This window comes from Phoca vitulina, unplaced genomic scaffold (assembly GCF_004348235.1).
Source record: "Phoca vitulina isolate PV1807 unplaced genomic scaffold, GSC_HSeal_1.0 scaffold16, whole genome shotgun sequence".
NCBI classification, from domain to species: Eukaryota; Metazoa; Chordata; class Mammalia; order Carnivora; family Phocidae; genus Phoca; species Phoca vitulina.
In genome coordinates, this window is record NW_022589719.1 from 3,212,195 (window position 1) to 3,224,738 (window position 12,544).

The 12,544-nt window shown below is 37.4% G+C and overlaps 1 protein-coding gene across 1 annotated transcript in view; it reads left to right on the forward strand.

The window, feature by feature from the left end:
* Window positions 1–12,544, forward strand: part of ANO5 (anoctamin 5) — a 110,162-nt gene that overhangs the window by 80,244 nt on the left and 17,374 nt on the right. The window contains exons 13-17 of the mRNA XM_032414322.1: window positions 3,505–3,656; window positions 5,959–6,033; window positions 7,646–7,868; window positions 9,493–9,662; window positions 10,310–10,407. Of these exons, the coding sequence (XP_032270213.1) occupies window positions 3,505–3,656; window positions 5,959–6,033; window positions 7,646–7,868; window positions 9,493–9,662; window positions 10,310–10,407 (718 nt within the window). The remainder of the gene's footprint in view (window positions 1–3,504; window positions 3,657–5,958; window positions 6,034–7,645; window positions 7,869–9,492; window positions 9,663–10,309; window positions 10,408–12,544) is intronic.

A 12,544-nucleotide genomic window follows, 5' to 3' on the forward strand; every position in this document is an offset into this window, starting at 1 on the left:
CATGGAAGACAAGGAGAAAACACAAATGGATGCTTTGCTCTCTGTGCATTAATGGAGTAACAGATATGTAGTGGTTCAAACACCAGCAGCATTTAACGTGATGTGATTGGTCACTAATCATGATATACATCTGCTATTTATATAGTGATTTGTGGTTTGAAGAACTAACAGCAAAATTTGTACTTTATGCAACAGTTCACAATTAATTTACTGCAGTACCTGAACTTTGAGTCATGCTGGGGGACTTGTGTTATATAACTAACCCATGGAAACTGGAACATGCATACTGTAACCACGCAAAGCAAACAATATCTATATTTCTAAATATTTGGAGGAATAATATAATAAGCCATCCCATGATCATGGATTGGAAGACTTAATATTATTAATTTTTCCATACTACCCAAAGTGATCTAAATATTCAATATGATCTCTACCAAAATCCCAATGGCATTTTTTAACAGAAATGGGAAAAACAACTGAAAAAAGTTCATGTAGAATCACAAGAGTCTTGAAGTAGCTGGGTCAGTCTTGAGAAAGAGCAAAGCTGGAGACATCACACTTCTTGATTTCAAAATTGCAAAGCTACAGTAATCAAAACACTATGGCACTGGCATAAAGACAGATATACAGACCAGTAGAACAGAATAAAGCTCAGAAATAAACCCATACATATATGGTTAACTAATCTTCAACAAGAGTTCCAAGAATACACAATGGGGAAGGGATAGTCTCTTCAACAAATGGTATGGAGAAATTGGATATCTACATGCAAAATAATGAAATTGAATCTTTATCTTTTACACTATACACAAAAATCACTTCAAAATTGGATAAAATCTTAAATGTAAGACCTGGAACTATATAAAACTACTCGAAGAAAATTTAAGGAAAAACTTCATGACATTGATCTTGGCAGTTATTTCCTGGACATAACACCAAAGCCCAGGTAACAGAAACCAAAAACAAGTTGGATTGCATCAAGCTAAAAAGTTTCTGTGCAGCATAGAAAATGGCAGAGTGAAAAGACAACCCATGGAATGGCAGAAAATATTTGCAAACCCTATCTCTGATAAGGGGTGAATCTCCAAAATACTTCAGGAACTCCTGAAACTCAAGAGTGAAAAAACCCAGGGGGTCAGGCATCTGACTCTGTTCCGGCTCAGGTCACGAGCTTGCAGTCGTGGAATCAAGCCCTGGGTCAGGCTCTGTGCTTAGTCTGGAGTCTGTTTCAAATTCTTTCTCCTCTCCCTCTGCCCCTCCCCACTCATGCTCGCTCTCTCTTTCTCTCTCTCAAATAAATAAATAAAATCTTTGAAAAAATAGTGAAAAAACCCTAATAACCTGATTTTAAAATGGACAAAGGACTCAAATAGACATTCTCCAAAGAATATATACAAATGGCCAATAGGTATATGAAGAAATGCTTAGTGTCACTCGTTACCAGGGAAATGCAAATCAAAACCACAATGAGATGTCATCTCACACCTGTCAGGATGGCTATTACCAAGACAACAAAAGACAAGAGCTGGTGAGGATGTGGAGAATTATAATAAATTTTTGTACATTGTTAGTGGGAATGCTAAATGGTGCAGCTGGAAAACAGTATGAGAATTCCTCAGAAAACTAAAAATAGAACTACTATATGATCCAGCAATACCACTTCTGAGTATTTACTCCAGATAATTGAAATCAGGATCTTGAAGAGATGTTGGGACTCCTATGTTCACTGAAGCACGATCCACAATAAGCGAGAGGTGGAAACTACCTAAATGTCCACATTGACAGATGAATAGATAAAGAAATTGTGGTATATAAATACACCACATACTGTTGGTATATACATTTGATATGCTATTCACCCTTGAAAAGAAGGAAATTCTGCAATATGTGACAATATGGATGAACCTTGAAGATATTATGGTCAGTGAAATATACCAGTTACAGACAGAGAAATCCTTCCTGATCTCATTTATATAAAGTATCTAAAATAGTCACATTTATAGAATCAGAGAGTGGAATGGAGATTATTGGGGATTAGTGGAGGTGAGGGAAAAAGGGAGTAACTAATCAATGGGCATATAGTCTCAGTTAAGTAAGATAAAGAAACTCTAGAGAGCTGCTGTACAACCTTGTGCCTATAGTCAACAATAAGATATTGTAGACTTAAAATTTGTTAAGATGGTAGAAAGCTGCTTAACTGTTCTTATAATAAAATAAATTTTTTTTAAAGGAGGAAAAGGGGCACCTGGGTAGCTCAGTCAGTTAAGTGTCCGATTCTTGATCTCAGCTCAGGTCTTGATCTCAAGGTTGTGGGTTCAAGTCCCGTGTTGGGCTCCATGCTGGGTGTGGATCCTATTAAAAAAATTAAAAATTAAAAAAAAATTAAAAATTAAAAAATATTAAAAATTAAAAGTAAGCAGGGAATGTGTCAGATGAAACATTAAAATTTGAATCACAGGTGATAAAATTATAAGTTAATATTGATTGTGTTAGTATTCCATTCTTAGATATATACCCAAGAGAAAAGCATTCATATGCCCACCAGTAGATATGCACAAGAACATTCACAGCAACACTATTTGTAATAGCAAAAAACCTGGCAATAGCTGAAATGCCCATGAACCTGAGAATAAACAAAATTGTGATTTACATAAATAATGGAATACTATACAGCAATGAAAATAAACGAACTTTTGCTATACACAGCAATATGGATTCAGTTTATAAGAAAAGTTGAACCAAAACAAAACCTAACACAAAACTACCTATGGTATGTCACCATTTATGAAAAGTTCAAAGACAGGTGAAACTCTCCTATGATATTAGAAGCTAGGATACTAGTTACACTTACATCTTAGAAGAGTCATAAGGGAGTGTTTCCGGGGGTTCTGGTAATGTTCTATTTTTTGATATTGATGCTGATTACATAGGAATGTTCATTTTGTGAAAATTCTTTAAATTGTACCGTTGTGTTTTATGTACTTTTCTGTAAATATGTTATGATGCAATTGGAAGTTTATTAAAAATTATATGTATATATATATAAAGAGAGAGAGAGGAAGAGAGACAGAGGCAGACAGAGACAGAGAGACAGACAGAGATTGTGCTATGGTAGTGGCTCTCATGTTTTCCTTAAATTTACCTAAGCCCAAAAAACTGGTATGATCACTTGAATGATTTCGCTAAAAAAAAAAAACATGCAAGCAAAATCTAGGTTTTAGTAAAAAGTTAAGTTTAAATATTACTTCAGACTAGAGTAACGTGCCTGAAATGTTTTTTTCTTGAGTGGACTGCTACGAAATTAACTGGAGTTTTTATATATGCATTATTTCAATGTTATTACCTGCTATTAAGCCAACATAGTAGTGACAGAAGAACCATATTCAGCCAACATGGTTTTTTAAAGTCAAGGAAAAAAAAAGAGCCCCAGGTTACTTTGTTATGGACTTTATTTCTCCATCCCTTGATTACAGTTGTTTTTACACATTTCTTTGTCTACAGTCACATTGTTTTTGGAGTTTTGGAAACAGCGACAGGCCAGAATGGAATATGAGTGGGACCTGGTGGATTTCGAAGAGGAGCAACAACAGCTCCAGCTGAGACCGGAATTTGAAGCGATGTGTAAACACAGGAAGATGAATGCAGTGACTAAGGTAGGTCAGGGCACTGACGGGCAGCATGTCTCAATGGAGTCACCGCTGTAGGTCGCCACACAAATAATAGTGTATATTTTAATTTGCCTTTAAAATATTTTCCAACATATAAATCTTATAAACATCTTTCCTTGTTTCTCACACATGTTTCAAACATATACAAATAAAGTAGAGGGTGCCCGGGTGGCTCAGTCGGTTAAGCGGCTGCCTTCGGCTTAGGTCATGATCCTGCGGTCCTGGAATCAAGCCCCGCGTCGGACTCCCTGCTCAGCGGGAAGCCTGCTTCTCCCTCTGCCACTCCCCCTGCTTGTGTTCCCTCTCTCGCTGTCTCTCTCTCTCTGTCAAATAAATAAATAAAATCTTTAGGAAAAAAAAAAAGTAGATGGAAAAGTATAACGAACCCCAGGATAAACCCATCACCCAGCTTCAAAGAATACTAATTCATGGACAGTCTTGTTTCATTTACAATTGCTCCTCCCTGCCACGAGATGATTTTGAAGCATATACAAGGCCTCATGTCATGAAATAACCTAGTTTTGTAATAAATAAAATAAAAGGAAAATGGAAAATAATGTGTATGCAGTGGACTTAGTATATAAATGCATATGCACATGGAAATGATACTATGTTAATATACCAAAATTAAAATAGTATTGTATTAAGATAGTGAGCTTATGAGTGATTGTTTTATTAGACCTAATTTTATTCACCTAGTCCCTTTTAATTTATTATAATGGGAAGATCATTGCACTTGTGTCTGGATGGCAAAGTCTAGATTTGGGGTTCCTTCACTGGCAAATCACCTATATGTTGGTGACTGAGTAATTTGACTTCTTGGTACCTCTTTTTTTTTTTTTTAATGTGAAAAATGCGAGGTACTTTGCCTTCAAAGACCAGACTCTTGACCGCATATTCTTAGCGTCCCTACCTTTCATCATCCATAATCACTGTGTGGCCTGATGCTGTTAAGGGGAGAATAGAGTATGCCTCTAACACAGTCTCTTCAGCAGAATTTCCCACTCTGTTCAGGGCACTCACTATTCTTGTGGCATAATACTCAAAATTATTTTCACAGTTTAGACATTTATGCATTCACTAAACATTAACTTATAGTGGACATTACAAAAAAATTCAGTAAATGAGCAAAGGGGAAAACACCTCGGAAAATACATTAACAACTTGGGTAGCTGTATGACATTAAGAAAATATATTAAAAGAGACATTGTCATGATAATGACATGATGTGTATCTATTCATATTTCATGGTATAAAAAGGAAACTAAAAGCAGGCCTAAAATCATTGCCATAAAAACAAGATGTGCTAAACGTTTACATTTGAAACCAGCTGAAAAACAATATGGATCGATTCACTGTGAGTCATCCTCTTGAATGGTTTTGAAATCAAGGTTTTTGACTTCCTTGCAGTGCTTCTTCAGCGGGTCAGTATGACCAGAGCTCTCACATTTGAGTCTGTATTGGGAAACACATACATGTATGCATGGACACACATACACACGTGCACAAACAAATATGCACACACAAACACATACATATTGGACACACATGTGTACACATGCACACACGTTCAGTAGAAACCCTGGGACAGCTATTCTGCCTGTCAAGTTCTGTTTGCATTCAGTCTTCCCTAAAAATCCTCAAGGTGTAAAAATCCTCCCTATCTAAAGGATAGGATTACATGATTTAGATTTCTGCTGACAGCTATTTTTTACTATATAGCAATTTTTGGGGGTAAGATCTCATTGCCTCCTGATACAGCTAAGAATTTCAGCTGATATAATGAATATCTTCCATTAATGAGTTAGACAAACATCAAGATAGAAAATTCTGGTCCCCTGAACTGTGTGGAAGAACACACAGAACACTGTAAATATAAAGATGGTGCCCTATTTGATATAATGTATAGCTATAGAGCAATGCAGTTCAGTTCGGTTCAATTAGAAGAAAACTGTAATATCATTAAAGCATGTCCACGTAAGCAGCAGCCCCCAGGCTTTGACTTTGTTTCCCATCTACCAGGCCCTGAATACCACTCTAATTCAATCCTGAGGATATAGTGTGTATCCATTATGTTTCATATCATGTGTGAAATATCTCACTTAAGAGCCCTGAAGGTCTCTCCTTGAAGGGAAGGAACCATTGCTAGAATGTAGCTGCCCATGAGCTGTAGTGGATTCTGGGGGAGGTTTCTACTTTAACTGGGTTTTGTGGTTTTGACTACTGCTTGGCATCCCAACTTTGAGGGTAGATTTTGAATTTTGCTGTGATTTCTTCAAAATTGCAGGAGATGGAACCTTACATGCCTCTATGTAGTCGTCTTCCATGGTACTTTTTATCAGGAGCTACGGTGACATTATGGGTGAGCATTCTTGGAAAACTGCTCTCATCTCTTGATGTGCAATCATATTAGGATTAGCTCAGCAGTTTCATCTGCCATGGCTCTTGAGTCCCTCTCCCCCTTCTCCCCCTCTCCTCGCTTTTTATTTTGAATAGAGCTCCTATGTAAAATCAAGTGTGATCCACATGGATGTGCCATAATTGAACCTTGGAGAAAGAGCTCGGGGAGAGACTGGTGCCTCATCTTAGAGCCTGCCCCTCCCCCTCTCCCAGCAACCAGAACAGTGCAACAGATAATTTGTTTGCAGGCCATTTGGGTTTTATTTCCTTAAAAAATCATTAATTTATCTTTATCTCCACTTAAAATATCTACACAAAATGCAAAAGAAAAGCATATACTCTTAAAATTTATTTTCTTGCTGAAATAAATAGAAGAAAGTACTACTTCTACTTGAAGAATTTAATTAGCGTGTCCCATTGTGAGGGAGTCAGGTTTTTCCATGCCTTTTAGTTAATAGATTCCTCCATCACCATAATTTATTTCCTGCCCTCCAACTTTCCAAATGTGTGTCCTCTCACAGTTGGCCTTGAATTTTAAGGAAAAGAAGCAGTGTTAACCGTCTGAGAGTTTAGCACGTTGAAGTATAAATAATTAGCAGCTGTTGACTAGAGTTTAACCTTACAGTTCATATTATCCCATAATATTTTATCTTTAACATTTCTAGTTAAAGGTATTGATTTTTCTCTTTTAAATGTGTGTTTTCTTAGATGATATAACAGTCACTGAGGAGAAGTGATAGAGTAAATAATACTCTATTAATAATAGAGCAATAATCAATTCAGGGCACTGCTTGAGAAATAATCTAGAGTGTGGTCCCAGAAAGATTATTCTATCTTTTATTTCTAGTACTCATTCCATTTGATTCAATCCCTCAACTTTCACAATCAGATTTTCCAATCATTGAGGTTAATGCATCCCCAGATCTTTGGGTTTTTGCAATATGGGAAGTGTTTAAAATTTATATAGAATCTATACAAATATCTAAACTACCAGGCATATCAGAACACTAATGGCAACATTCTGAGGGGAAATGGAATAGAATCTCTAAATGTGTTCTTCTTGGGAAAGTATGTGGTCTTCACACTACCTGTTTAACTACAACCTAGGGCAGAGTTTGCATTGTGGAGGGGCCATGTGTATTTTAAGCTTTGTGGGCCACAAATAGTCTCTGCATGTAATCATCTTTGTTTTTTCATATAACCTTTAAAAAAAGCAAAAAGCTATCTTTAACTCAAGAACCATACAAGAGCGAGAAAGGCCACAGGCAGGATTTGGCCTTCGGGCTAGTTTTCCAACGCTTGGTGGAGGACAGGCCTAAAGGATGGGCAGTGGCTACTTGTCTGTTTCAGACTCACCCAACCGCAACCATATGCCTTGTCTTCTCTCCAACCCTTTTGCCTTGCCAGTGTTCTTTTCCTGCCATCTGTGGTGAGAGAGACCGGCTTGGTCTGCTTCCCAAGTCAGAGGGGCTAACCTTAACATAATGAGATGAAGAGAGTTGTACGTCTCAGGTGCGTACGCGTTGCAGAGACACAGAGAGCAGGGTGATGCAGTCCTTGTTTCCCTTTTGCAGATGGCCCTTGTCGTTGCGTGTATGGTAGCTGTGATTGTGTACCGCCTGTCAGTGTTTGCGACATTTGCTAGCTTCATGGAAAGTGAAGCATCCCTCAAGCATGTCAAAAGTTTCCTCACTCCCCAGATAACCACGTCACTCACTGGATCCTGCTTGAACTTTATCGTCATCTTGATCTTGAATTTCTTTTATGAAAAGATCTCTGCATGGATTACAAAAATGGGTAAGCTGGCTAGGTCATCTGTGTGACACTGAAAAAAATGTTCTACCAGCACTATACATCCATTTTGGGCCATCCCTCGGGGAGTTCATTTTTAAAGGCACATGCTAAGCAGTTTTTTTCTCGCCCTGCTTGTGTTCCCTCTTTTTTTTTTTTTAAAGATTTTACTTATTTATTTGACAGAGAGAGACACAGCAAGAGAGGGAACACAAGCAGGGGGAGTGGGAGAGGGAGAAGCAGACTCCCTGCGGAGCTCGATCCCAGGACCCTGGGATCATGACCTGAGCCGAAGGCAGACGCTTAACGGCTGAGCCACCCAGGCGCCCCTTGTGTTCCCTCTTTTGCTGTGTCTCTCTCTGTCAAATAAATAAATAAAATTTAAAAAATAAATAAATAAAAATAAAAGGTCTCTTATAGCCATGAGGGATAGTAAAGGTGTCACAGTTGAAGTGGGAGATTCAGTCAGGGAGAGGAGTGTGGAGCACAGCTGCTTCTGGTCTTGCCCCCAGCAAGTTGGAAGTGGTTTCAGAGACTCCCTCCAGGCCTCAGCTTCTCTTCTGCATGCTCAGGTCCCCCCTCAAAATCAGTACACCATCGTTGTGCCCAACAGTAACCAGAAAGAGCACATTATCATTGAGATTCAGAGTATGCACTAGGAAGCAACTTCCATTAAATGCTATTTTCAGATTTGTAGTTCTCGCTCAATTTTACTGCTTTTTTTTTTTTTTTTGGTTAATAAAAAAAAATCTAGCAGATAAGCACTTAAAAACAAAGCATCTAAAAAAATCAGAGATTTTGGTGAGACACTTGTCTACACATTAGAGATTTTGTAAGAATGCAGCTGAATTTCACTAAAATGGAGGAATTTTCTGTGTCTTTAGAATGATATGTGTTACCATTTCAGTAGCATTGAAACTGTCACCAATTTGGCTAGATCAGCTCATGCTGTTAGGAGATCATCAGCTCAGAAAAACATGCTCCCTGACTCTCTTACATCTCCAGATGCTTCTCTCTGATGTGAAGGGAATCTAATATTTTTTATCTTTGGAATTCACTAAATGTTAGATCATGATCATGCATTTTAAATAAAAGAGAGAGAAAGTGTATTATTACTGCCACCAATTGTATGACATTCTTTTCAAAATTAATACAACCATTTAATTCATGAGAGGAAAACACAATTTAGTTTGGAAACCATCCTCTGCCCTTGAAGATGCCCTTTACTTTGTTTAAACCTGACTGACAGCAGACAAGAGAGAGAGAGATCTGATATGTTTACAGGATATCATAAAGTATACCAGGGTAAGCATAAGCCTCTCCAGTCTGATATGGGTTTGAATTCCATATTCTGACTGTGTGACTCCATGTGAAGTATTTTGTCCATCTAAATATAATAATAACTGCTTCCTAGTCTTCTCCAGTGATTAGATTAATACAAAGTCTCTAATTGAAAGCCAAGCACAAATCTGTAGTTACTTAATATTGGTCTGTTAGGACAAGAGTGGGTCATATTTCAACAGGCTCTCAGAATAATATGTCTAATAATATGACTTGTCCCAGACAATACAGAATTGAGGGAGAAACAGGAAGGTGCATAATTTAACTTTGGTGTTTTATTACTTAACAGAAATTCCTCGAACTTACCAGGAATATGAGAGCAGTCTTACCTTGAAAATGTTCCTGTTTCAGTTTGTGAATTTTTACTCGTCCTGCTTCTATGTAGCTTTCTTTAAAGGGAAGTTCGTGGGCTATCCCGGAAAATACACATATTTGTTTAATGTGTGGAGAAGTGAAGAGGTAAGAATTCTCTTGAGAGGCTTGTGGCTTCAGGAACTCAGTATTAGCTAAATATTGTTGTGTGCCCAGCACTAACTCAGATTTTATCAAGACTTAAGAGAAGTCTAAGACACTGACTCTCTCCACAGAGAGTGTGGTCTTACAATTCTGTCGTCTGGTAGACTTTCCAGTTCCTTTGGGGCAAGCAGTTATTTTGTGCCTATTATTTAGGAATAAAATATGAGCTATGAAACGGGATAAGGGAGTTCTGTATTCCTGAAGGCGTCCTGCAAAGGATAAGCGATAGCGTTTCAGAAGTAGAGCAAGAAGGGCTCTACCATGGGTCATAGAGCTAGACCACATCAGTGGTTTCCATACCTGCCTTGCATCCAAATCACATGAAGAAAATAACAACTCCTAGCCTTGATCCTGATAGAAAGATTCAGGATTTTCTAAGAATGAGACCCAGCAATCTGAATCTAATGCAGCTATCCTGTAACTGGTTAGTGATCCTGCTTGAAACTATTGAGCTAAATATCTCTTTATATCCCTTTAATATCCATTCCCATCAAAATCTTCAGATTCTACTCTTCAGGTCTGAGATTTCTTTTGTTGGCAAAGTCCATCTTTCATCGTTCACCTTTCTTTTTTTTCTTGCTTCTGACTAGTGTGATCCTGGAGGCTGTCTAATAGAATTGACAACCCAGTTGACCATCATAATGACTGGGAAACAGATCTTCGGAAATGTCAAAGAAGCCATTTATCCGTATGTATGACTTACAAGTTTTTCTTGATTCAAGTAACCATGAGAGATTTCCTCTGGAAGAAGATGGAATTCTTTTATTATCATCGTATCAATATTAGCAAATGGTTAACTCAACAAAAACTCACTTTTAATCAACAGTTAGGAATGCACTAATGTAAAATAGGCTTTTAGATATGGATTTTTATTGCTTGAGTGAAGTTGAGGAAAAGGTATTATCCCCCTCTCCTATGGAGATTCCATTGGGAAATCTAAATGTTTTATCCTCTGTACATTATTCTATATGTTACATATTACTTCTCAAGATTACTAAAAGTTAAACTCCATAAAAATATTTTTGTGACATGGACACACTTAGGCACAAAAATTGGTCATGAATTAAGTTTTGGTATATGAAGGGATTGCTTCCTATTCCAAAAGCATAGCAATAATGAATATGTTATGAAAAGAGAAAACCAAAATGACAGTTGATCTCAAATATAAGTTGAAAATTTCCATGAATCAAAAGAGAAAGAATCATAAGCCTGTCATCTTGCAGGGCTCCTAGTTAGGAAATGACAGCGTCAGGGTTTAGCACCTGTAGTCTCAAGTGGACGGAAGTGCTCCACCTGAGACCAGGGCTGGGCCAGAGTAACTGTAGTGAAGGTAGGGATTAGGTTTATTCTCACGTCTTCATGAAAGAAGGTTGAAAACACCCTCCTCTTCTGCTCCCATCTCTCCCTATAGTTCAGTAGTTCTCCTGGGGTACTATTTCCTGTGCTGACAAAGGAAGAACATGACATATCTTTGCAAACAGTATGTGATAAACCATATCCCAGTTACCATAGAGAAATAACGCTAAGCTATTATCTTAAGTCCCAACTGTAGATTGAGAACCTGGAGGGCAGAATGGGGATAACTCCTAAACCAAACACAAGAGGGAGAATAAATATTCACAGAAAGGAGAAGAGACAGACACACAGGGAAGTAAAAGAAAAAAGAAGCAAGTAAAATTAAGCCTACGAACCAAAATTCCAAAACTTATGAGGACATGTCATGCTACAAAGTCTACTAGCAAAATCAGTTTTTAGAAAGTGAACTTACTCTAGCTAGAAGATTCTGGCAAAGCCTAAAAACATAAAAGGAGGAGGCGTCTGGGTGGCTCAGTCCTTAAGCGTCTGCCTTCGGCTCAGGTCACGATCTCAGGGTCCTGGGATTGAGCCCTTCATCAGGCTCCTTGCTCAGCCAGGAGCCTGCTTCTCCCTCTCCCACTCCCCCTGCTTGTGTTCCCTCTCTCGCTGTGTCTCTCTCTGTCAAATAAATAAATAAAATCTTAAAAAAAAAAAAAAAAACCAAAAACATAAAAAGAGGTGATACTGTCATTTAAAAGGGTCAGGAAATAATTTAAATAAAAACAGATATAAATGAAACAAGAACAAATTAATATGAAAAAGAACCAATTCTACATAAATGAAATATGGTACTTTAAATAAAGAGTACAGTAGATGACATTGATTGCAGATTGGACACAATTGAAGAATGAATTATTGACTTGGAAAATTGTACTGAGAAATTCCCTCATTGTACAATACAACAGAGTGACAATGAGATTAAAAAAATTGAAGTGACAGGAAGCTATATTATATTAAAAGGCTTCCATATTAACTTACTAGTAGTTCCAGAAAAAGAGAATTGAGTAAATGGTGGAGGAAAAAATTCTTTCACCAGTTCTTTCTTACCAATTCTCTGAATAGGTAATTGCTGAAAATTTTCCAGAAATGAAGAAAAACATAAGTTTCAGAAATGAAAAAGAATTTGGAGTATGAAGTAAGATAAATAAAATTAAACTCACACCCAGATACATTATGGTGTAACTCCAGAACATGAGAGCTAAACAATCCTAAAATCTTTCAGGAGAAAAAACAGTATCATCTACACTGTCCACAGATTTCTTACTCCTTGCATTAGATACAGAAGACACAGTATTTTCAAGATTCTGAGTAAAATTAATGTGCACCTTAGATTTCTAAAACCAGTTTAACTAACGTATAAAGTGCGGGTGCAACGAAGACAACTTTTAGACATAAAAAACAAGAGTTTATGTTCATAGACCGTCACTGAAAGGTGTAGTTGAGCAAGAAAAGAATACAAAATGAAAGTT